Source organism: Periplaneta americana, chromosome 10, assembly GCF_040183065.1.
Source record: "Periplaneta americana isolate PAMFEO1 chromosome 10, P.americana_PAMFEO1_priV1, whole genome shotgun sequence".
Classification (NCBI taxonomy): domain Eukaryota; kingdom Metazoa; phylum Arthropoda; class Insecta; order Blattodea; family Blattidae; genus Periplaneta; species Periplaneta americana.
In genome coordinates, this window is record NC_091126.1 from 50,573,245 (window position 1) to 50,599,388 (window position 26,144).

The 26,144-nt window shown below is 36.2% G+C and overlaps 2 protein-coding genes across 4 annotated transcripts in view; one reads left to right on the forward strand and one right to left on the reverse strand.

Moving 5' to 3' along the window:
• LOC138707664 (rho guanine nucleotide exchange factor 38-like) overlaps window positions 1–18,761 on the reverse strand; it is a 201,652-nt gene extending 182,891 nt beyond the window's left edge. The window contains exon 1 of the mRNA XM_069837397.1: window positions 18,603–18,761. Coding sequence (XP_069693498.1) covers window positions 18,603–18,644 — 42 coding nt within the window. The 5' untranslated portion in view covers window positions 18,645–18,761. The remainder of the gene's footprint in view (window positions 1–18,602) is intronic.
• Gat (GABA transporter) overlaps window positions 1–26,144 on the forward strand; it is a 139,972-nt gene that overhangs the window by 73,507 nt on the left and 40,321 nt on the right. The window contains exon 2 of one of the 3 annotated variants that reach the window (XM_069837399.1): window positions 22,746–22,859. The exons of 1 other annotated variant lie outside the window; for it this stretch is intronic. The gene's annotated coding sequence lies outside the window, so the exon portion shown is untranslated. The remainder of the gene's footprint in view (window positions 1–22,745; window positions 22,860–26,144) is intronic. One more of the 3 variants, XM_069837400.1, reaches the window with a different exon arrangement.

Below are 26,144 nucleotides of genomic sequence, written 5' to 3' on the forward strand. Positions count from 1 at the left end.
ATTCCAGACTCATCATGGCGGCTACTTTGACCAGAAAAATTAAACTTGCCGATGTTATTACTTCAATATGTTATATAAATAATATTGTTAAAATATTAAAATGAAAAATAAATCATTACATAACCTTACCGTTTGTTTTAAGTTCGCATTTATAGACTGGGGGAAAGAAAAGACAGACGTATATCACGGCCTGCTGGAGTATAGTAAACACAGAAAACATTTTAAAGCAACAATGTTGAAGATAGATTTTTTTTTTTGCAAATTTGCCGTCATTGAACAGAAACCAAGATGGAGATTTCATTGCAACTAAGTAGAAATTCCTCTTTCAGGTATGTAATAAACGATCTTCGCACAAAATAATGTACGATACACGAGCGGTATGTTTTCTTTCAATTCTTGGAAATTAAAAAAGCTCAACTACGTTTCGCTTTTTCAAACTTTTCCTCGAACATGAAAACTTCAACATACCGCTCTTGTAACGCATATTACTATTACAACCCCCAAAATCTCCTTAACAATATACACATTAGTATTTTATTTTGGAATTTCCAAACTACACAACATGTATAAGTACCTTACTGCATTTGTTGGAAGAATTTCCCCAACGTAAAATCCGAATTGACGGGATTAGCAGCTCGATATTAATAGCGAAGTTTTGGACATTTTCACGGATGCATACTTGTTGAGCGATTTTAAGTGGGAGTGGCGCGGCGGACTATGGGGTGGCGGGGGGGCGGGGGGACAGATGCCGGAGCCGGACGCGCCTTGTTAGCTCACGTCCCGTGCTGCTGTCTCCACTCTCCCGACCGAACTGCTCTCCACTTTTGTTTGTATTTATCCCCTTATTGATCCTTAGTGCCGCTGTTTCAATTTCATGCCAGTAGGTAGCGGCCCTTGTCCAATTACATTTCCTAAGTGTAAGTCTCCAGTTACCAATTCAAACAAGGAGATTACTTGACACTAAGATCGGGTTTCGAAATTAATATTTCCATTGTATGAACTTGATATTATCACAGTCTAGTATAATATACAGTCACGAAGCTTAATACTTACTAAATATGCAAACATAGACAGTTGAAATATGCATCCGTAGATAGTTGCTAACCACCAGGATCGCTACCATCGCCTCATCACAGACTCTTTCCCTAGCAGACCATAAAATGTATTGTACTTTCGATATCGTGTTCTTTTGAAAAAATTAACACCTTCCTTCCACTATTGAAATATGAAGTACATAAGGTTTATATATTATTTTCATAAAATGTATATTATATTCTATAAACTCACCTTCCAAGGATGAGAATGGTGACTTGCTTGCAGACTCTCCATCAATCCTAAACAGATGGAAAAACTATTTTGCGCAACTACTAAATGTACATAGGCCAAATAGAAATGATCGGGACGAAATTGAAATACAAACTGCTGAGCCATTTATACCCGAACCCACGCTTTCAGAAGTCGAAATTGCGATAGAAAATCTGAAAAAGTACAAGTCTCCAGGTATCGATCAAATTCCAGCAGAATTAATACAAGAGGGTGGGAGTGCATTATATAGCGAAATTTATAAACTTGTACTTGCTATTTGGGAAAAGGAAATTGTACCAGAACAATGGAAGGAGTCCATAATTGTACCTATTTTTAAAAAGGGGGACAAAACCAACTGTGGTAACTTTCGAGGAATATCACTTTTGTTGACGTCGTACAAAATTTTGTCCAATATTCTTTTGAGAAGATTAGCTCCGTACGTAGATGAAATTATTGGGGATCATCAGTGCGGTTTTCGGCGTAATAGATCGACTATTGATCAGATTTTTTGTATTCGACAGATAATGGAGAAAAAATGGGAGTATAAGGGTACAGTACATCAGTTATTCATAGATTTCAAAAAGGCTTATGACTCGGTTAAGAGGGAAGTATTATATGATATTCTTATTGAATTTGGTATTCCCAAGAAACTAGTTCGATTAATTAAAATGTGTCTCAGTGAAACATACAGCAGAGTCCGTATAGGTCAGTTTCTATCTGATGCTTTTCCAATTCACTGCGGGCTAAAGCAGGGAGATGCACTATCACCTTTACTTTTTAACTTCGCGCTAGAATATGCCATTAGGAAAGTTCAGGATAACAGGCAGGGTTTGGAATTGAACGGGTTACATCAGCTTCTTGTCTATGCGGATGACGTGAATATGTTAGGAGAAAATACACAAACGATTAGGGAAAACACGGAAATTTTACTTGAAGCAAGTAGAGCGATCGGTTTGGAAGTAAATCCCGAAAAGACAAAATATATGATTATGTCTCGTGACCAGAATATTGTACGAAATGGAAATATAAAAATTGGAGATTTATCCTTCGAAGAGGTGGAAAAATTCAAATATCTTGGAGCAACAGTAACAAATATAAATGACACTCGGGAGGAAATTAAACGCAGAATAAATATGGGAAATGCGTGTTATTATTCGGTTGAGCTCTTATCATCCAGTCTGCTGTCGAAAAATCTGAAAGTTAGAATTTATAAAACAGTTATATTACCGGTTCTTCTGTATGGTTGTGAAACTTGGACTCTCACTCTGAGAGAGGAACATAGGTTCAGGGTGTTTGAGAATAAGGTGCTAAGGAAAATATTTGGGGCTAAGCGGGATGAAGTTACAGGAGAATGGAGAAAGTTACATAACACAGAACTGCACGCATTGTATTCTTCACCTGACATAATTAGGAACATTAAATCCAGACGTTTGAGATGGGCAGGGCATGTAGCACGTATGGGCGAATCCAGAAATGCATATAGAGTGTTGTTGGGAGACCGGAGGGAAAAAGACCTTTAGGGAGGCCGAGACGTAGATGGGAGGATAATATTAAAATGGATTTGAGGGAGGTGGGATATGATGATAGAGACTGGATTAATCTTGCACAGGATAGGGACCGCTGGCGGGCTTATGTGAGGGCGGCAATGAACCTTCGGGTTCCTTAAAAGCCATTTGTAAGTAAGTAAGTATAAACTCACCTTCCTGGATCTTTCGGAAGAAGGATAACTAACCTATTTTTCTTACAATTTATAGTACTACAAACGTCCCTTGTCCCTTATTATTATTCAAATTATTGTATTTTAGCCATTTACAGTTATTACAACCGATAATGAATATTTCACAGTTTACATAGCTTTTCACAAAAATACGAAATGGGGCACAGCCAATACTTTTTCGACCTAGACCAGGCTGTAATGTTTGTTCGTGTTTTCTATTTCAGTGTATGGAGCTCAGTGAAATATTATGTTATAACTTTATTGCTTATCATTGCTAAGCTTTATTTAGTGTAATGTGTCCATAAGTTCCGTTTACTTCTTGTTGCATAATGTGTTGCAAAAATAATTACAAAACTGTGTTATTTTAATGTGAAGAGAATTATAATCTGTTCGCGTCAACATTTCAAGTTTAGAATGGAAGCTATTTTGAGGTTCAATAAAAAAAGAATTTATATAGTGATTTCAATTCAGCACATCTACCTTCCTTAATTTTAGACAAAACATTTACCATACCACTCCTATGAAATTATAAAACAAAAGAATTGTGTTACTTCGTCTCTTAAGTAGTAGATAAATACAATAATTCAGTACTCAATTGTAGTATTAAAATACAGACAAATTGAATATCCGGGGTATCGTACATGACATTATGCTTAATTATAACGTATGATTGCGAATTTAGGAATATAAGTTAAATATAGTAAACGTAACCTATAATTTTCATATGAATGGCAAGGCATTGGAGATCACTAAATTTAAATTTAGGCAGAAAGGGGCAACTGGTACAGTAAACATAACCTATAATTTCAACATATCTAAATATCGGTGCGGTGCAATTGAAAATTATTGAATCGTGCATAAATTAATGTACAAGAATTTCGCAACATTTAATCGAAATAAAGGCAGGTATTACACATACGAACAACATAATTTTCACACCATAAATAATATTACATCTTAACTCGCAAGTGAATTATGTCTGAAGTGTCTCATTATCATTGTTTTAAATTTTATTAATGGAATTACACTACATTTTAGAGAAACATATGTTACTGTTTATGCATTCCAACTAATTTATATGGTTGAAACGCCGCCCTTCGTGATCGGGTTAAGGGAGTTACATGGTCTGCCTTACGGCCTGTATTAGATCACGATGGCTGTGGCACAGTCTATTGTTCCTAGTACTCACAGCGCTCCAAGCGGCTAGCAACTATCGCGAGAATTGCAAAAAATCATCCCAAGCTTCATGACTGTATATAGTAGACTGTGGTATTATCACAGTCTAGTACATACAGTCACGAAGCTCAATACGTAGTAAATATGCATCCATAGATAGTTGCTAACCACTAGGATCGCTAAAATCGCCTCATTACAGACAATGCGAAATAGTACCGGCACAGTCAATTTCCTAGCATCCTCACAACTCAAGCTTCGTGACTGTATATACTAGACTGTGGTATTATCTTGCTCAATAGCGCGTTATGAATACTATTATGCGCTTTGTATTGGGTCCATTTCTTTTAAATAAATGTAAGCGATGTCCCCTAATGCCAGAATGCTAATCTAATAGGCCTATTTTATGCTGATTACATGGGGTTTCCTACTTTCATATTGTCATGATGGGCAGAGAAATTAATGACCCCAAAAGTATTGCCACAGATACTGTAAATATATCAACAAATTTATTTTAATGTAAAACACTTCATAAGGTAACAAGACAGTATAAATCTACTATAAAATAGAGCAGTTCACATTTCAGATTTTATCTCATCATATTTAAAGCTATCGATTTGAAATTTTTAACACACATTAGGAAACCCTGATGAATATCCTCTATAAATTTTAATATTCTAGTGAGCGTTTGGAATTGAACGGATTAGATCAGCCGCTTCTTTATGCGGATGACGTGAATAAGTTAGGAGTAAATCCACAATGTATTAGGGAAAGCACGAAAATTTTACTTGAAGCAAGTAACGAGATAAGTTTGGAAGTAAATCCCGAAAAGACGAAGTATATGATTATGTCTCATGACCAGAACATATTGCGAAACGGAAATATAGAATTTGTAAATTTATCCTTTGAAGAGGTGGAAAAATTCAAATATCCTGGAGCAACAGTGACAAAATATAAATGACACTCAAGAGAAAATTAAGCGCAGAATAAATATGGAATATGCCTGTTATTATTCGGTTGAGAAGTTTTTGTCATCTAGTCTGCTTTCAAAAAACTGTAAGTTAGAATTTATAAAAGAGTTATATTACCGGTTGTTCTGTATGGTTTTGAAACTTGGACTCTCAATTTCAGAGAGGAACAGAGGTTAAGGGTGTTAGAGAATAAGGTGCTTAGGAAAATATTTGGGGCTAAGAGGGATGAAGTTTCAAAAGAATGGAGAAAGTTACACAACGTACAACTGCACGCATTGCATTCGTCACCTGACATTAAATCCAGACGTTTGGGATGGGCAGGGCATTATAGTATGTATGGGTAAATCCAGAAGTGCATATAGAGTATTAGTTGGGAGACCTGAGGAAAAAAGACCTTTGGGGAGGCCGAGACGTAAATGGGAGGATAATATTAAAATCGATTTAAGGGAGGTGGAATATGATGCTAGGGACTGGATTAATCTTGCTCAGGATAAGGACCGATGGCGGGCTTATGTGAGGGCGGCAATAAACCTCCGGGTTCAGTAAAAGAGTCGGCCTGGGTAGCGTAGTTGGTATAGCGCTGGCCTTCTGTGCTCGAGGTTGCGGGTTCGATCCCGATCCAGGTCGATGGCATTTAAGTGTGCCTAAATGCGACAGACTCACGTCAGTAGATTTACTGGCATATAAAAGCTCTTCTGCGGGACAAAGTTCCGGCACGCCGGCGACGCTGATATAACCTCGGCAGTTACAAGCATCGTTAAATAAACCATATTTTTTTATTCCACTAAAAGATATTTGTAAGTAAACATGCAAACATTTCAGTAAACTATTTAAGAAATCTTGTAAAAGAACTGAAAACACTGAGATATGTGCCAATTTTTCTCACAAACTATTGGAAGAATGTGAACGATTTTTCTTAGACAGCCTATTGATATCATTTCATTTTGATAGTAATAAATTATTTTCTATGTTAGTCTGGGAATAAGATATGATTATTTCTGTAAATTTGAAAATTAGAGTCATTAATTGAAGAAGTCACCAGCAAAAGGTGCTATCTAACAAAATCTGAATTTGTGCCAAGATGAACTTCCACTTCCGATCCTACTATAAATATAATTCAACCTGAACAGCAGATTCGCATGTTGTTTCGGTTAATTCTTTCCGAAGAATTTTGCACAGAATACGAGAAAATCGAATGAAAATTATAGCTTATATGGAAGCAGAAGTGATCCTGTGCACCACATTCGTTTTCCTTTCTCTAACGACATAAGGCATTGTCCTCCTGCTCCTTCAATATAATCCCTGTGCTGCAGCACGTTCGAATTATAACAATGATATCTTTATTACAGAGAGAGATCTACCCTCTACCTATCATATACAAATAACCAGACCACCTGAATCAGGCTTTTTTCTCGAAAACTATATGATACTGGCTGTTCATAAAAAAAATGATGACCAAAACCAATGTAAAGAATCGATTGGTGGTAGTACCAGTTCCCGTAACAAACCTGTGGTCAATGTCGAAATTTTAAATGAAAACATGGGCCATTGAAAGTACCATTCTAAACTACTTTTAAAAAGAAACAACTTTTACTGAAACTTTTGTTTCTAGCTTTTTTCTTTTCTTTTTTTTTTTTTTTGTTTACTCATAAAGCGACAAAAACAGCATCTTCTGAGAAATGCTGTACGTTGTTTATGTACGTACACTCTTCATAGTAAGTGTTCAAAATGTACGCCACTTCAACGTCATGTGTATGTAAATACCAAAAACAACAGATATTTGGCCACCGGAAAGCTCTACACACTAGAATATATGGATAGCCCCTCCATGATGTGAAAGTAGAAAGTGGTGCGCTCTAAGTGACGAGAGGAAATTAGTCACGTATTTTAACAAACCATTAAACTCCAAAAATGTGGAAATTACTTTACGTCCCTTGCGTCCAATAACCAATAGAACGTTCACTTTGTAATCAGCGCATGGGAGAGCAACGGTCCGAAAGTCAAGTTGCTGTTTTCGTGGTCAGGATATAATTCACTCACCCGGTACGCTTATGTAATTGTTGCATTTATTTCACGGTTCGAAATTGTTTAATCTTTACAGAAACCTCCATAATCCTTTCCTGACGATGCAAGCGATACCTAACTCCAAAACGTTGGGTGTGTCTACATCTATGGTTGCGTGCAGGATCCATGTCTCGTACATTAAAATTGATAAAACTATTTACAGCTACATAGTACGTTATAGATATCACAATCGCTTTCTTATCTTCATACGCAAGTGCGTAAGTGCTGATTCTCGAGCCTGATTATAAGAAATTATCCTTTAATCAACGTTAAAAGATAAATGTCGTAATTTCATGTCCTAGTACCTTTTATCAGTAATAATTGTTTAATATTTACGCCAAACAAATAGCAACTCTGACATTTAAAGTGTATTGATATCTCAATTATGATAAGGATGTTGAAGGGTCAATGTTGTTCCCAGGTGAATATCTGTGCGTGAACATAGGCTTAAAAATAGCTGCGCTTGGAGTAAATCAAACATGTATTCCTGACGTGATATTCACACAAGGAATGATTACAGTTGTAATCTAGCTTGCATCCCTTCAGTGTAATTACGTTTCGAATTCAAAACTGACTCACTTCTTAATTTCTGCTGTAATTAAATTCTCTTATGCAATATTTCAGGTCCTCAATATTTGTTTGTGATTTAGTGCAGTTATATACAGAATGAACCGCAAATAATGTCATTAATTTCAAGGAGTTATTCTTTGAAATATTTCAAGCAAAAAAGTTTAATACAATTTTGCTTGTTTTTGCTTCCTTTTCGAGAAAAACTTTATTTTATGTGAAACATTTCATAGCGTGTTTTGAGAAAGCTATTGATTTAATTCCTAATACGCTCAGTCAATTTAAGAGAGTAGTGTATTATGGTACAGTAAAAAATGATTGAAAGAATTTTAGTTTTGTCCTTTAATAGAAATTAGACCTGAACAAATATAACTTTTAGTTCCGAAAAGGAATTTTAAAATATTACATTTGTCCGAATCAAATTTCTGCACAGTTAAAGCACAAAACTAAAATTCTTTCAATCATTTATCATCATACTACCCTGTTCTCTTAAACTGACTAATCATTTTGGGAATTAAATCAATGGCTTTTCCTAAACACGACATGAAATATTTCATATAAAACAATTTTTATCTCGAAAAGTAAGAGGCCGTTTGTTGTAACGACGAGAAAACACTATCGTGTAAAAATATATATTACATGTACAATATATCATATTACAAAATTATACGGCATCTCACATAACTCTGTTAATCAAAATAAACCCAAAAAATCAACAGTCTATATACTGTAAATACATAACTTTTAACACCTATCTCACTAAGGGCGTATCAAATGTAATGGAAACAGTTTATTAACTAATACTTCCTCTGTGCTATTTATTAGGCATGGTTGAATGACTGACTGTAGCACCATTTGAGCGTTAAATTATCCTGTATAACATACCTAATCAAATGACCTCTTAAAGTAGGCCTACTTTGAATTTTTTTATATTGCGTCCGATATTAAATTAAATTAGACAGCTAAATATTTGTTACCGCCTCTTCGCGATGACCTCGATGTACGTACCGCGTCAAGTGTCAATCTCTATGTTTTAGATATTATCTGAATATACTTTAAAAACTGGAGTTCGGATACGTTAGTTTTAGCCCGAACCAAGTTTCCAGCGACAAAGAAACCGTTACGTTTTGGACTTACTTGTTTGGAAATGGGACTTGAGACCAAACTAGTAAGATTATTAGAACTTAAAGAATGAGTAATATATCACACATATGATGTAAATGTATTCACATTTCAATATGGTGCACTATCTTTTAAAAAGGTCGCGAATTTAAGAATGGCATGATCTTGTTCATGTTTCGTGATCACCATGAAGACTAAAACATAACTTAAATCAGCTATGTCCCCAATTGAATTGTAATTTTTTTTCAGTCAGTCGGGGGTGTATACAGTGCAGGCCTGGGCGCTATTAACTCGATTGAGTCATTGCAGACCACCTCTTAGCTCCTTATTCCAACTTCCCCGGCTGAGACAGTTATGTTTTGATGCGGTACGAGAGGACAAGATATCAGTGACAGATTGTATCAGGCTTTTACGAAATTTCTGCTGTCGCTGGTCGCCTAAAATCCACCACTGGTGTACAGAGCCTTACTCTGCGTTTGTTTATAAGGCGGTGTAAGCGAAAAAGACATGGGCGGGGGTTTCTGCGTCCTTTCCACTTTCCCTCCTATGCCCAGGGCTGATACAGTTTATCAACGTTACTCGGAATTCACGACCGTGGCTTCGACTCCAGTGTACGGTATAGAAGTCTTCCTGCTGTTAAAATGTCGAAGACCTAAAGCCTTGCTGTTCACGGGCGTCCTGCCATGTGCACATCTAGAAAGTTTTTGACTTCCAAAAATTCCAGATTTGGACCCAAATTCAATATCATTCGAGGGTTTCAGGTGCCAGAGGGAACAAAGTTTCATAACACAAAAAATGCTCCTCTAATGACAATCTCCACCGAGGTATAGAGAAGTGATTTGATATAGAATAAATTTTTTATTTTTCATTCCTATGCTATACACAGGTTAAGATTTCAAAAGCCAGTACGTTTAAATCAACTGAAAATTAATTTATTGTAATTAAATGTATCACACTGCTAACTCTCTATCAGATTTATTTAAATTATTTAGGTAAATAAGTGTATTAAATAAATGAATAAATTATAAATAAACTAATAAATAAATAAATATTTTTTTAAAATTTTTAAACCACCGACTTATCTCTTCTGCATATTCACTCATATTACGAACTTTTTTTTTACTTACTCAGCTATTCCAGGTGACAATCGGTCACCCTACCATATTTGATCGATTTCATATGAGTGGTTCAGAAGTGAAAGGGTATAAGTCCATTTTAGTTACTTTTGAGAAAATATGATTGGAAATGTTTAAACTTTTGCAAAATTTCATAAAATTTTCATTTAAAATTGTAATGTATGATGTCTTTAAAAGATATATCCCTCTGCCACTATTTTTTTTAATGATTTAGCTTACCCTGGATGCACTTAAATCGTTTTTGAGAAACATGACTTGTACCCTTTTGCTTCTAACCCCCGCATATAAAATGGTCTACCTTTACTTGCATCCATTTGATTTTGAACAATCAGAGGCTGTGAGAAATCTGCAAACAAAATACAGCATTTAAACTCCAATTCCAGTGTTATTAATATGTTATTAACGACCATCGATTAAATGCACTACCATATTCCATGGCGATAAGAATACTATCGCTGGTTCGTGTCCTTACGCGGAAGAAATTTTTTCATAAATTTTCGGTCAGTGTATGGAACCGATGCGCACCCAGTATCGTTACTTGCGGAGCTACGATATGTAGCGAAATCCAGTTACTAGTCAACTATAACGGTTAATCACACGATATCTCCATTCTGGTTGGATGATCGTCCACCTCTGCTTCGGCAGCCGGACGTGAGGCCAGCAGCCGGCTAATCGGTCTGGATCCTTAAAGGGCTGTAGAGTCACCGACTATTTAACGATACGGTATTATGGCGAGATAAATACGAACATTCGGTAGAGGATTATCTTCCATTCACTTTACAGTTGAGGTAAACATCGGAAAAAAATCCAACTAGATATTCATCCAAAGCGGGATTTGAACCCACGCCCGGACTTGGCCTCGGAATACGATCCATGCTCGCTAACCTTTATAACATCCCGATACACTTCGTACTGTATATTGTGAAGTGCACCGCGTTTCAAAATTAGACCAATATTAACATTCCATGTGATTATTATTATTATTAACTATTAATAATACAATAACTTAGTGCTTATAATTTATTTAAGAAGCTCTCAAAGCTTTTACTGACACGTTATGAATACTAAATGTGATAACCCCATGTCATGCGGCATACATCAACACGACAGTAAAATTCTTGCCCCCCCTCCTCCCTCTCTCTCCCTCTCTCTCTCTCTCTCTGTCTCTCTCTCCAATATAATTTTCTGTTTATTTATGCAATCGCAGCAATGAACCAATATCTTACTTTTTCACGTACTTGAGGTAGAAGTGGCGCTTAACCATATCCTTCACACACCTAGCTACAGAGAAAGAGATCGTATGGTGTCAAGTCTGGTGACTTGGGAGGACAAGAGCAATATTCCAGATCAGCCGGCGGTAGCACGTCCAATCCAACGATGTGACAGATGGCCAACTCGGAAATGTCTACGAAACAGCCTTTATACCCTTGTTACTGTTTTTTTCGAAAGCTGCAGGTTGCAAAACAATTTATGTTGTGAAATTGCTATTTCTTAACAGTGTCTTCCATAACAGAAAGAATATGATTTCCGAAATTTAGAACTTCAAACTCTGAAAGTTTGGCTATCAAATGACGTGTACCATGTTGATGCATCATTAATAATAATAATAATAATAATAATAATAATAATAATAATAATATGAACGTGTTACCACCATTTTGAAACACGCTGTATTGTAAATCTACAAAAATCAAGATTATAACTCATGTTTTTAACATTTCGAATAGTGAGAAAACAGTTTATTTTTTTATTTTTTATCTCTCCATCCACTGCGATTTCTCCTAAACATTGGAATTTTTTTTATAGATTCAGTATACTGTGCGAGTCAATTCATTTGGAGATAATGCACATGAAATACAATAATTTCTATTTGTTAATCTGAACGTCAAGTTTAATCAGAATCCATCAACAGAGTCATACAAAATAAACAATAGACGTTAGCGCATTGCTAGGGACAACAAAAGGACGTTGATTCCATTCAGACGCGTCCTGTCCTCGGCCGTTCGCCACTCACTCTCCTGTTTGAACATTCAGCCATTCTCGGTTTCTTGAAAAGGAGACGTCCACGACGACGGTGAACTCAAGTTTGAATTGGACGTGAGAGAGGAAGAGCTCATCTTCGACAAGTTCTTCTATTGTAAGCCAATTGCGCTCGGACAGCAGCTGGACTTATGCGTGTCATTTGCCCGGTTAAAGGGGATGTGAATATTGACGTCAAGGACTAGAAAAGAAGAGTAACATTTTCAAAACTAACATCCGAACTTGGTATTCCTCTATTTATAACTTCCTGAAGATCGAATAGTTACTGTGGATCTATAGGACAAAGAAGTTTTATGCTTCAACTTCAAAATACGCTACAATCGCTTTAATCTGTAGGAAAACGATACTAAAACCATTAAATAATTTTCTGTAGTTGTTTAGTTGGTTATTAATCAACGACGCTGTATCAACTATTACGTTATTTAATACCAATTCAATTTTTGATAGCGAGATGTATTTGGAGAGACGAGGCTGAGGAGTCGCTATAGATTACCTAACATTCGCCTTACGGTTGGGAAGAACATCGGAAAATCTTCAATCAGATAATCAGTCAGAGCGGGAATCGAACCTTCACTCGAGTGCAAATCCGGTTGAAATGAGCTATTCGGGGTAAAGATAATGTTTTGTAGCATTTTCACATAATTTGATGTTATTGATGAAAACGATAGTATGTCACGTGCTCTTTTCAGTGCTATTTTCTTTTGTATATGAAACGTTTCATTTTAAAATGTCAAATGTTGGCGATACATGTCAGTGTTACTTGAGTATGAGTTTTTCAAACTATGATCCGTCCCAGGAATCGGTAGAGAGACTTGGAGTCTGTCTGTGGCGGAATGTATTGCGGGCAGCATCAGCTCGAGGCCGCTAAGGGGTAAGATGCTCGTGATAGTGCGTTTAGATAGAAATGATCCCCTTCCTACAAGCGATTGGTGGCTTCGTTCAACCAATGCCTCCGTCTAGAGCGGTCATTAGTCCTGCCCTCCCACATATCACTTGTGCAGAGGTTTTATTTCGTATTTCTACTCTACAGATTCCTGGGACGGACCATAGTGTCCTGCAATGTTCGAACATGGGAGAGGCAACCAAGACATTACAAACTTCGTCTTATTTCATATGAAAAATTAATTTTATTGCAAGATCTGTGCTAAAATCCTTAAGCGGTTGAAACATGAAGGGGTGGGAGTGTGGGACAGCGAATATTTTATAACAAAGTGGAACAAACACGACAGGCCTCCCGCAGAGCGAACATCGGAGAATATCGAACTTGGCCATAATCGACAAACTTGAGCCGAACATAGCGTCTGTAATGCACGATGTCATTTCAAACATTAAAATTACTCTAACTCAAAATGTAGTTTATCCCTTAACATTATCTTCATTCGGGCAGCTCAAATAACATGTTGATCCCGAGTTCTATTCGGGAGGTCCGGGTTCAATCCCAAGAGTACCCTATCCTGTCTTGTGTTTTTCGAAGTTTCCAACGTCTCTCCCGACGAATGCTGGAGTATTACCAATTTAAAATACCACAGCCAGACTCCTTCCCAAACCTAACAAAACCTCCAACATTATTTCTTACCTACCATCTTCTCATTTAGCGAGGTAGGCTTGCCACCTATCGTGAATGTATTGAATGTATCGAACCCAGCAAAATGTCTCTCTGCAGGCATGACGAACCATGTCATTACGGATATGGCCGTAAACGAAAAAAAAGTAGTTCAAATTCACAACAGAACAAAGAGATTAAAGTTACCACTGTAGGTCACACGAAGTATTAATAACTCCTATCACATTTTTTTGTTTACATATAGCCTGTTTCAACACGAAAGCTACGTAAGTAGTTTCGAAGGTAATTTTAGAAGAGTCATAAGTTATCAGAGAGTTTAACCAATTGTATGCCTACACAAGACATAACACGTATTCCCTCCATCTCTGTTGGCACTCTGAAAACAAAAGCGAACCCTACAGGTTTTAACTCATTGTTTACTTACAAATTTCCAGTTCTTCCTTGTCCTGGAAAACAGTGAAGAAATACCTATAAAACCATGTTTCTGTCTCAACGAACGTAGATTTCAAAATGTAATTTTAAAAATTTCCACTTCCTAATATTAATCTAATAGTTTACTTGTCATTCGTCTTAAGGTTGCGGAAAACCTCTGAAAAAACTCAACCAGGTAATCAACCCAAGCTGGAATCAAACTCATAATCCAATGCAATCCGAATCAGCAAATAAACGCGCTAACTACCTGAGCAACGCCGGTTAATTTATTTAAATTTAAAAAATATAAAGTTTTCTATGGACGCATGACTTCACCATTATTTTGAAAGTATGTCTGCAGAATTAATGTATGAACTTATCTTATTTAACAAATTTCGTGCCTCCCAGGCTACTGATAATCGGTGTTGTAATTGTGCAAATGGAACAATCTGGTAGTACTATCGAAGAAAGTCGAAATAAACGCGAATCACTCTTCGTAATTTGGGTAGACTAATCTCTCACTCGACGATATGTGCCAGAGGAAGAAAAACTGTATACATCTGAAGTCTGATTAGTGTAACATTTTACTAGTCAGCGATGAAAGCAGTGGAAGGGGAAAGAAACTGGCCACCATACCCTATTATCTTCTGGCTTAGTTGCCTCATGAGCGATGCCGTATTGGTGTTACTTATGAGGTTCAAACCTATCTTAATACAGTTGAATAAACAACAACAATGTTGCTATTTGTACGAGTTATGACTCGATCGCTTGATGCAAAACCAAACGAAGCATCTTCTACAGTATATTATTGTGGACTACAAAAATTATTTACAGATGAATTCTGCCAGAGCACATGGAAATGGTTATACCTCTTATTCAAAGAAAGAATAAAATTATGAGGGAAATCGATGTCGGCCAAACAGAGATTATTCGACATTTTGCGGTAGTCTTGTCGAACAGTGCCATAACGTTCCAAACTGTTGCGTAAACAGTAGACGTACGTGTTGCGCAAATAATTTCGAGCAAGTTCGATTCCATTGAAACTGTTGTGTAGCAACTCAACTTGGACCATACAGTCAACATATTTGTACAACGGTCTTTGTTGTGCAAATAGATTCAGTGTGTTTGGTTCCCTTCAGAGCAAAGATATGTGTAATCAAGATGTATATAGCAAAGAAAAAGTTGTAGAGGAATTTTGATTTTCTACTGATTTCATCAATCACCTGTAAAAAATAAAAGTTACCGGTTTAAGTTTACGATCAAATTAACTGATCGCAATTCTACACCAGCGTACCATGACTTGTGTAAAGCGAAATGAAAGACAAAAAATGAAGAGATGGCATTTCCAAGAAATAATCACCGAGGCTCTAAAAATATATAACTATTTCATATTCTGACAAGGTTAGACTGGGTTTAAATGAGGAAATATGTGAGAGAAGACCGAGGATATTCACATAGGGTCATTTCCTCTGTATAGAAAGTTTTGTAGCAATGGCGTAGAAATCTGTTTACTACACGCTATTTTTTATACATACTATAAAAAAAGGACACAATTTGGGGCGAGGGATAAGTTTGTACCTTTCACAGTATCAACATTGGGATTCTAAGAGTGCTGTCATTTTCTACGTTACCCCAATGATTTCAAACATGCTGAAAAATAGTGTACCCTAACTTGTCATTTACATTTAACTTGAACTCTTATATACACAAAATCAATTTCATTGTTTCCTACAAATAAACCTAATTACACCTATGTTGAAATTTGCATTTGTCAAGTAATTATTTCTGTCAAGTCAAACTACTCTTCTTGAACCCGATAGTACTTAATCCGTAATTGGTGAGGTGGTTACTATGAGTACCCCAGCCATTGTAAGAAAAGAAGCCTGCATCAGGTGGATGTGCGGAGATATTTTTTTTTTCTTTTTCATTGCTTATTATGTTGCCTGCTTCCCTAATTTTGAAGAAAACCTAGTTAAAACAAATAAAAGTACTTGATTATATAAATTAAAAATTCAGTTTGATTATCTGAGTGCCACGATACAAGTTTCTAATTTGGGGTAAGTGCAATCCCCACCTCACCAGTTACGTGACTAGAAAAATACTTCACCACTTACGCGTTAAGAATAGACGGTTTGTTTACGTGTAGGACATCAATGTCAAGGGCAATTCGAATTTTCTGTAGTCGATGTCCATTGAACTTTATGGTATGCAACTTGAACCAAGCGAAACTACCTAAACTGTAAGCAAATCTATCTTAACTGTACTTTATAAAATTTATGTACATACAGAACTCATGATTTATATGTAAGGCTGCCTCGAAAACCTAACCTTAAATCGCAGATATAATTTTTCAGTAGAACAAAATAAAGCGAATCAGGACAAAAAAAAAATCGATTTTGAGATCTGTTAGATTACTCATGAACTGTATATAAAATACAGCTCCAAGGCTGCCAACAATGTCGAAACATGTTATATTAACTTCCAATTTTGTAAGTTTAACTTCAAATTCAATTTAACTTACTCAAGATACCTATTTTAAAAATAAAGTTTTCAGAAAACAATAAAAAAAATTGTAATTTTTGTCCTAGAAACATAATTTTTCGTTTAAAATATTCAGCATGTTCTACTCTTTCCAATACAGTAAAAAAACAGGAAATTGATATTTTTCGACATGAGGTGGAGTTTCACAGGTAGGCTGTGTATAAATAAAGAATCGTATATAACCACGGAAAGTTTAACATAGGGCCTATTTCAAATTAGCTATGCGATGTGGCATACATTATTGGTTCATGACAGAGAAAGAGGCGGCATAAGGGACTATTGAGCAAAAGGAAAGCAAGCAGTTTTGAGGTTTCCTATAGCACGCGACACTGAAGTTTTTCTTTTTTTTTTTTTTTTTTTTTTGGCGAAAAAGTGAAAAATGGAAAGAGTTGATCGGTGTAGATAACCTAATAGTGGTTATTTAACACGTGAAATAAAGAGGTAGAACACTTCAAAATATAACGTGAAACGCCCATTTCACTTCACTTAATATATGCAAAGTACATACAAAAGTCTAACCTAACCTAACCTAACTTAACCTAACCTGCCACAGATTCGTAAGTACAGGGACATCACTTTATTTTTACCAACATTTTTAACATTAACCTGGCTATACTCGGAAATACTGTTGCCCCCTTCCATTACAGGAGTTTGATGTTACTAGTGCAATATGTAAACAAATCATTTTACTAGGTATAGGAGGAGAGAAAAGTAGTGTATCCATTTATGTTGTAGGGAAATACGATATTACGATTTTCAATTTGATCATCACTTTTACGGAATTTATCAAAATACAGTAGAGTAGTAACATTTTTTTTTTCAAAAACTCAACTTTTCAGGCGGCTATGTTTGTTATGTAATGTCTACTTTATTTAGCATAGTAATTATTGATGTTAACATACAATATAGAGAGTGCATTTAAGTTGAGGGGGTCATAAGTAAAGGGCTGTAAGTGCACTTAAATTACTTTTGAGAAAATGAGGTTTAAATATTTAAGCTTTCGTAAAATCAGTGAAATTTTTATTTAAATTTTAATGTGTGATGCGATTAAAATATCCCTTTGCCACTAAAATGTTAGATACTTTAGCTTACACTGGATGCACTTAACTCATGTCATTACAAATGTCACTAGCATTCCTTTGCTTCTAGCCACCTCAATTCAAAATAAGCTAATCTGAATTTTTAAACAAGTTGCTGAAAATGGTTGCCGTTCATTACAATGCAGGCTTCAATTCTTTACGCATATTATTAAAAACATTTTGAATCATATTCTCTGAAATTGAATTTATCGTTTCTTGAATATAATTTTGTAGTACGATATTATTAATATAGGTTCTTTCTTCTATAGAAAACGCAACCATATTTCTGAAACACACTATACACTGCAGTGTTTACTTCAGTGCTTGAAGACTTCGAATACAACAGCGGCCGTAAGTTTGTGTGTCTGACGGGAGCAAGGACATTAGTGAAGGGGTGGGAGTGAAGTACATTCAGAAATGCAGGTACAATAAAAATGCAAGTAAAAATAAAATGATGTCCCTGTATATGTAAGGCATACCAAAAACCTGACCTAACCTGTCACAGATTCGTATATACAAGGCATACGAAAAGCCTAAACTAAGCTAATCTAACCTAACCTGTCACAGATTCCCGCACCGGAAAACTTAGAAAAATTCAAGTTGGAAGTTTCAGCATCGCGTGCTATATAAAAGCCCAGTTTTGTCCAATTTTGCCAGTGTAATTCATAAGTTAACAGCCATTCCGTACTACACTACATTTACAGTGGAGCACATAGTCTTATAATAAACTGCCGATGCATTTAATTTTATGAAATGATTGAAAATAATACAGAATTACTATTTTCGAATTAGATTTGTTTCTTCAAAGCATTCCGCGCTACCGATATGGTCGTCACTGTGTGTGTATTGCTGATATGCTTAGGTTTCATTTCAATTAATTTTTAAACGTTGGCATAACTTAATACTTCTTACCTGTTTGTCGACATTCTGGCTGGGGGAAGCTGATTTATCCATATTCAACTGTTGTTCGGCACAACTAAATTCCTTATATTATGTTCACATAATCACAAATAAGTTACACTGATTTTATATTGCTAATTTAATGTCTCTCTAGTATGTACAATACAGTTTCAAGAACTCTCATGCATGTTATCACTTAGGCCTAAGTACATACGGATACTAAAGTAACTTTCTATTGTAAAGTAACTCTTTATTTCATGAATTTAAATAACGGACTCAAATTAAATATGTACAATATCTTCACATTTTAAACCAAGGTACAAGATATATTTAAGTGCGCTGAACTGTATATACATTTTCCTGTTTTATGAATTTATAGACGCTACACCTTCTTTCTTTAACTGAACGCACTACACTCGGCAGAGGTTAGTACCGGACTGATAGACGCCTAATAAAGGGCTTCATGTATGAAGCTGATAATGTCATATGGTTCGTATCCAATTTTATTGGCCGGCTGTTTCATAAACGTGTTTATTATGACGTTCATAATTATTGTCGAGATAGCGGGAAGATTTATGACGTGCTTCTCTCGTTAAAGTTATTACAACGTAGTAGATACAAGAGATAGCAGCAAGCCGCAAGATTACAAGATTGATGGATCGATTTCCTCATGAACATGTTTTTAAATGTTAACCAAACAACTGGACTGTAAACAAGATGGAAACTACGATAAAAGAAAAGTTAAAGAAATTATACGAAGAGAGAAAAGTAAGAAATACGAGATTTATAATCAGAGGAGGCATATCTATATACGCCTACATTATAAAGTAGGCCTAATTAAAAATAAGTTGAGTCTTCGATCTCGCTACGCACCACACACGGGACTGATGTCTGATATATGTTTCGTTATTTCATGATGCAATGAAACTGAGAAATGGTATGACTTCACAAATATACAAAGGTATAGGTATCCTACAAACAAAACTCAGCTCGGGCTCCTCGCGGCGCGCATGCTATATCCCTCTTATCCCCTGCAGTAGGCTTGAGAGCATGCTGGAAACGTAAGTACACGTCATCTGCGAGCTGGTTTCTGCGCACCGAGTTTTCCTTGTTGGATGCCTATACCTATATCTGGAAAATGAATAAGCGAGTTTTCTTAATGGTTGAAGATTAGTGACAGGTTAGGTTGGTTTGTTCAGGTTTTGTATACATTGTAAAACCGGCGTTATGGTTTATTTAACGACGCTCGCAACTACCGAGGTTATATCAGCGTCGCCGGTGTGCCGGAATTTTGTCCTGCAGGAGTTCTTTTACATGCCAGTAAATCTACTGACATGAGCCTGTCGCATTTAACCACACTTAAACGCCAACGACCTAGGCCGGGATCGAACCCGCAACCTCGAACACAGAAGGCCAGCGCTATACCGACTACGCTACCCAGACCGATATTGAGATGTTTTTTGTATCTTCTGAAAAGTTTAGTTTTCTGGACATGTGGGGTTTCTCAATATTCCAGTTCATATAGAAAATGGATGCTCTATATATTCCTAGGTTACTATGTTTAGAAGAAATGGATTATTACACAGAATAAATTATACCTTTCGTTACGAATTTTCTAAGCCCATGTGATTTGTATCGTTTGTCGTAAACTAATTTATTACGAAAGAGTGAACTAAAGCAATCTTAGAAATCACTAAATATAAAAATATACATTTGAAGTAAATTTATGAAAAATCACACACACACGCACACACACACACACACTAGTGCGGTGTAAGGGATTTGTATATCTTTAGACCAATATTAGACGCTTCCTCATTTCGGGCCTCCCTAACCGTGTGGCAAGTACAACGCAATCCAACATGGAGACGACGCAAGACAAGAACAATATTAGAGATAAACACCAAATTCAATGAACTGAAGATAAACCACAGTCACAATGGAATTCGAACCACGGACCGTTTGGTTGGGAAGTCACAGAGCTATAGCGATGGATGACTGGGAGTCTGTGTACAAAGTGTTTGTTAACATGTGGAACCCACTTCATTGACGGACAGGAGACACAAAGACATTGGAAATATTTATATACACAATTGTTACATGTGTCCTTTCCAAGCTAATGCCAACTGAAATGTAAGACCCAGAAACCAAACTGGAACTTGGAAAATTCAGGTGGCCCAAATTTTGTTTCTGAGTTCATACATGCGCGCTATCTATTGACCCTCTTTATTGTTGGTTGAACTGCGCGTTCTCCAGATCTAAATTCATTGGACTTTTATTTGTGGGGACACTTGAAAGCAATATTCACAACCCACTCCCAACATGAAAATGCGTCAGCGTATTCAAGACGGCTCCGAAGTTATCCGAAAAAAAACCTGTTGTATCTTAAAGAATAAGTCAGTCTAGGACACGAGTGTAGACTTCCATTCAGGCTGAAGTGGCCATTTTGAGACTTCTTGTAACGGTAAGCAGCTCCACAATACTGATGTACAGGGACATCACTTTATTTTTACCAACATTTTTAACATTAACCTGGCTATACTCGGAACACTGTTACCCCCTTCCATTACACGAGTTTGGTGTTACTAGTGCAATATGTAAACAAATCATTTTACTAGCTATAGGAGGAGAGAAAAGTAGTGAATCCATGTATGTTACAGGGAAATACAGTATTACGATTTTTCGTTTGATCATTACTTTTACGGTATTTTATCAAAAAATAGAGTAGTAACAATTTTTTTTTTCACAAACTCAACTCTTCAGGCGGTTATATTCATTATGTAATGTCTACTTTATTCAGCATATTACTAACCTAATTTATTCCTGAGAATTATGTGAGCACTTCCGTAAGAAACCCCAATTTCTACAGCTAACTTCTTGACAGACTTATTAGGACTTCGCTGCATCCTTTCTCTAGCATCTTCTGTTATCTTTGTTGGCCATCTTACACTTTTCTTCCTTTCTGTACACCCTGTTGCTCTAAATTTATCTACCAGATTAATGATATTTTTACGAAAATATTCCGTAATGATATAATCAATAAAGCGTGAAAAAAACTGTTGTTTACATTCGGTTATATTGTAATTCCAGTTTCCATCATTGTCCTTCATACCTATAAACAGTAAAAAAAAAAACTCTTATTTAAATAATGCTGTTAAGTGCCATATTGTACGGTACCGTACTTTCGGCAACTCTAATCGTCACTTCTGCCCAATCCACAAAGATAAATTCAGTTATGCCACACACCATACCTGTGTGAAAATAAACTTAAATAATATAAGCTCTTTCTTCTATAGAAAATGCAACATATTTCTGAAACACACTCTACTCTGTACTGTTTACTTCACTGCTAGCAACAGCGGCCGTAAGTTTGTGTGGCGACGTTAGCAAGGACATTAGTGAAAGGGGTAGGAGTCAAGTACAATCAGAAACCCAGGTCCAATAAAAATGCAAGGAAAAATAAAGTGATGTCCCGGTACAAACATGACTATAACTTGGAACCAAGATCAAATGGGACAAATGTTTATATGAATTTTTGCATTGCTTTTTGTGTCTTCACTCCACCAACGAAGTGGGTTCCACATACATATAACCCTAGATCATATACATAACAGATATGTCGGGGTTATAGGCTTTGCGGTTAACAACTTTTGTCAGGTTTACTACGCTGCCATCTAGTTGTTACATAAGGAGTCACGTCGTAATATCCATTTGAATTGCATTAGCGACTGTGCTGCCATCTCGTGTTCGTTTACGGCGGACGGGTGGCGATCCTGGCGGTTGTTCTCTTCAAAGTGCTGCCGATTTTAACGTAGCGAGGAGTTATCTGTTACATGTATGATCTAGGATATAACGAAACATCCTGTACATGTACATACAAACACACATATCAGAGAATCTTTGTAGACCAGGGGTGGGCGCGTTAGGTGTAGCAGGGGAAGTAAATGGAGAGAGGGAGTTGGAAATACAAGTCGACTGGACATGCAGATACAGTAACAGCCCAAGTTAACTTAGTAAGTGGTGGATTTGTGAATAGTACAGTACAACGTTTCATCGCGTTTGTCTTTTCTGTTCGGCTGAAAAGCGTCCTTCGTCATATTTTATTTTTCAGAATTAGTGTTGAAGCGGACTCACACGTGTGTTTTTCTGTCACAGACGCGACGGTGCAGGGCAGGTAGCGGCGCAGTGCTGTGCGACGGGATAAACCAGCCAGCGGTGGGTACATCACATCAGAAGCCACTACTGCACTCCGGACCCGTGGCCGTCACTGTAAATATACTGTACATTGATGGCTAGGACTCACATCCCAGAGTCAAGAGCTCATGACTGACGCTATGAGTGTTGTGCCAGAAAGCTCATGCCCTGGGGCCAGTTTCATAAAACTTTCATGCTGATATTATTAATAATAAATTAATAACATTAATTGATAATATTATAATTCTGTCTTATTAAATTATCACTAAATTATTAGTTAATTAATTATCCAAAAACGTTAGGTATTACTTACTTACTGGCTTTTAAGGAACCCGGAGGTTCATTGCCGCCCTCACATAAGCACGCCATTGGTCTCTATCCTGAGCAAGATTAATCCATTCTTTATCATCATATCCCACCTCCCTCAAATCCATTTTAATATTATCATCCCATCTACGTCTCGGCCTCCCTGAAGGTCTTTCTCCCTCCGGCCTCCCAACTAACACTCTATATGCATTTCTGGATTCGCCCATACGTGCTACATGCCCTGCCCGTCTCAAACATCTGGATTTAATGTTCCTAATTATGTCAGGTGAAAAATACAATGCGTGCAGTTCTGTGTTGTGTAACTTTCTCCATTCTCCTGTAACTTCATCCCTCTTAGCCCCAAATATTTTCCTAAGCACCTTATTCTCAAAAACCCTTAACCTATGTTCCTCTCTCAAAGTGAGTGTCCAAGTTTCACAACCATAAAGAACAACCGGTAATATAACTGCTTTATAAATTTTAACTTTCAGATTTTTTGTCAGCAGACTAGATGATAAAACCTTCTCAACCGAATAATAACAGGCATTTCCCATATTTATTCTGTGTTTAGTTTCCTCCCGAGAATCATTTATATTTGTTACTGTTGCTCCAAGATATTTGAACTTCTCCACCTCTTCAAAAGATAAATTTCCAATTTTTATATTTCCATTTTGTACAATATTCACGTTACGAGACATAATCATATACTTCGTCTTTTCGGGATTTACTTCCAAACCTATCTCTTTACTTGCTTCCAGTAAAATTCCCTTGTTTTCCCTAATCGTTTGTGGATTTTCTCCTAACATATTCACGTCATCCGCATAGACAAGCAGCTGATGTAACCCGTTCAATTCCAAACCCTCTCTGTTATCCTGGACTTTCCTAATGGCACACTCTAGAGCGAAGTTAAAAAGTAAAGGTGATAGTGCATCTCCCTGCTTTAGCCCACAGTGAATTGGAAACGCATCTGACAGAAACTGACCTATACGAACTCTGCTGTACGTTTCACTGAGACACATTTTAATTAATCGAACTAGTTAGGTATTATTTTATTAATATTTTCAAACTGTTTCATAAAAAAGGCAATTGCATTAACTCACATTATTAGGTTTTTCCTGAGTGATTTGTATCAATAAATACATTTATTAATGAAAATGAGCACACCAAAGCATTGTTATATTTAGAGCAGTTAAAATCATTAAAATGACTGAATCTGATACAAATAGTTATTAAGGACTAACAGCCTATACAGAGTGAACTGTAAGTAATGTCATTCATTTCAGGGGGTTATTCTTTGAGACATTTCAAACAAAAAGTTTACTCCATTGAGCCACAATTTACAATATTTTTACCTCCTATTTACTTATGTGATTCCTTATACTTTGTATTATACTTGAATCCTGAATTTGATATTCGGATGCTACAGGAACGGACGAACAGGAAGTGTCTTGGTAGATTACGTTTCCATATTAACCGAGAAGGTGAAGTAAGAGAACACCCACAATGTGGAAGATGTCTGCCAGGAAGAAGTGCACCTGTTACACTCCCAATTCGCCTGTATGGATTTATATATGTAGCCTATATATATACTGGGTGAATAGACTGTAGAGAAACCGTAACGGAGTCACCCTGTTCTCGGACGAGCCGCTCGCAGACTCTGGTTAGGTAGGGAGTTTGCAATTTGTGATAAGTTACGCAGCACAGTTTCGACAATTCGACATAAGATGTAGAAAATGTAGACACGAGAGGGACTCACCGAATATAACAGAAGAGAACTAGAGGCAAAGATAATTGTATTTTTGTTCAAATAAGCGATTGTTCACATAATAGGCATCGTGTCATAATAAAAAATATAATACGGAAAGACACTACAAACAAAACAATCCGATTTGCATGACGATGTTGTGGGTGATTAGCTTATTCAAATGTGTGTGGTTCTGAAGGAACAATACTTCGTTGATGAGATGAATATTTTTAATTCAATAAAATAAATTATGATGATAATAATAATAATAATAATAATAATATTAATAATAATAATAATAATAATAATAATAATATGGAATAAGGAAACCTTACTCCATTTATAGGCTGAAGAAGATATGCACTGTGCCACTCATATCTATATTAGCAAATAAATGATATTGTGTGTTTATGTGTAATGTTGTATTGCACGTGTAAATATAAATATCTAAAACCAAATATTGTTAAAAGAGAACAGAGGCACGTTATATAATAACGGGTGTACGCCTGGAAACAGGTTTCGCTTGGTATGGCGCCGTTGGAAAAGTATAATGGACAAATAACAGCCCACTTCACGGTTATTCAGTACGTCAGTTTAGGCAAAAATTCTCGAGAATTATGCTTTAAATTACGGATCTAATTTATTAACCCAACTTACAATGAATTCTGAAAATGTCGACCATTCTTTCTAATGTACATTTCATTATATTTCATTATATTTCCAGACACGCCCTGGATTTCGTCTCTTGATAGAATTAAACCCTAGGCACACGGTCATTCAATTTATGAAAGACTATTGTTTATCTTTAACAATTTCGTCGCTTTTCGAGATAATGTCCTCTTAATCCTAATGGGATAACATTTCCTTATTCTGTATATTATTATTATTATTATTATTATTATTATTATTATTATTATTATTATCATCATCATCATCATCATTGTCATTTTTATTTTCATTTAGTTTTATTAAATATTATAATACACCGTGTCCCGCTTAGAGGGTTCGATAAATAAATGCACACCACTTAAAACCAGATAAAGATATCGTTGAGATTTACATCTGACAATATAGAAAAACTGTCCAAGTTTACGCAACAAAGTCTGAAAATAGTTCCATGCGTAACTTTCGTTTGTTTTTTGCTAAAGCAAGTCTGGCGCCATTTTGTAGGAGAACACGCCATGGTCAACATGTGGACACCACAACAGAAAGTTTAGTTTGTGCTATGGCTAGGAGAAGAAAAATCTGTTACGCGAGTAAAACACCGTGTTCGTCGTACATGAGTAGGTGGATCGGAAGACGAAAACTCA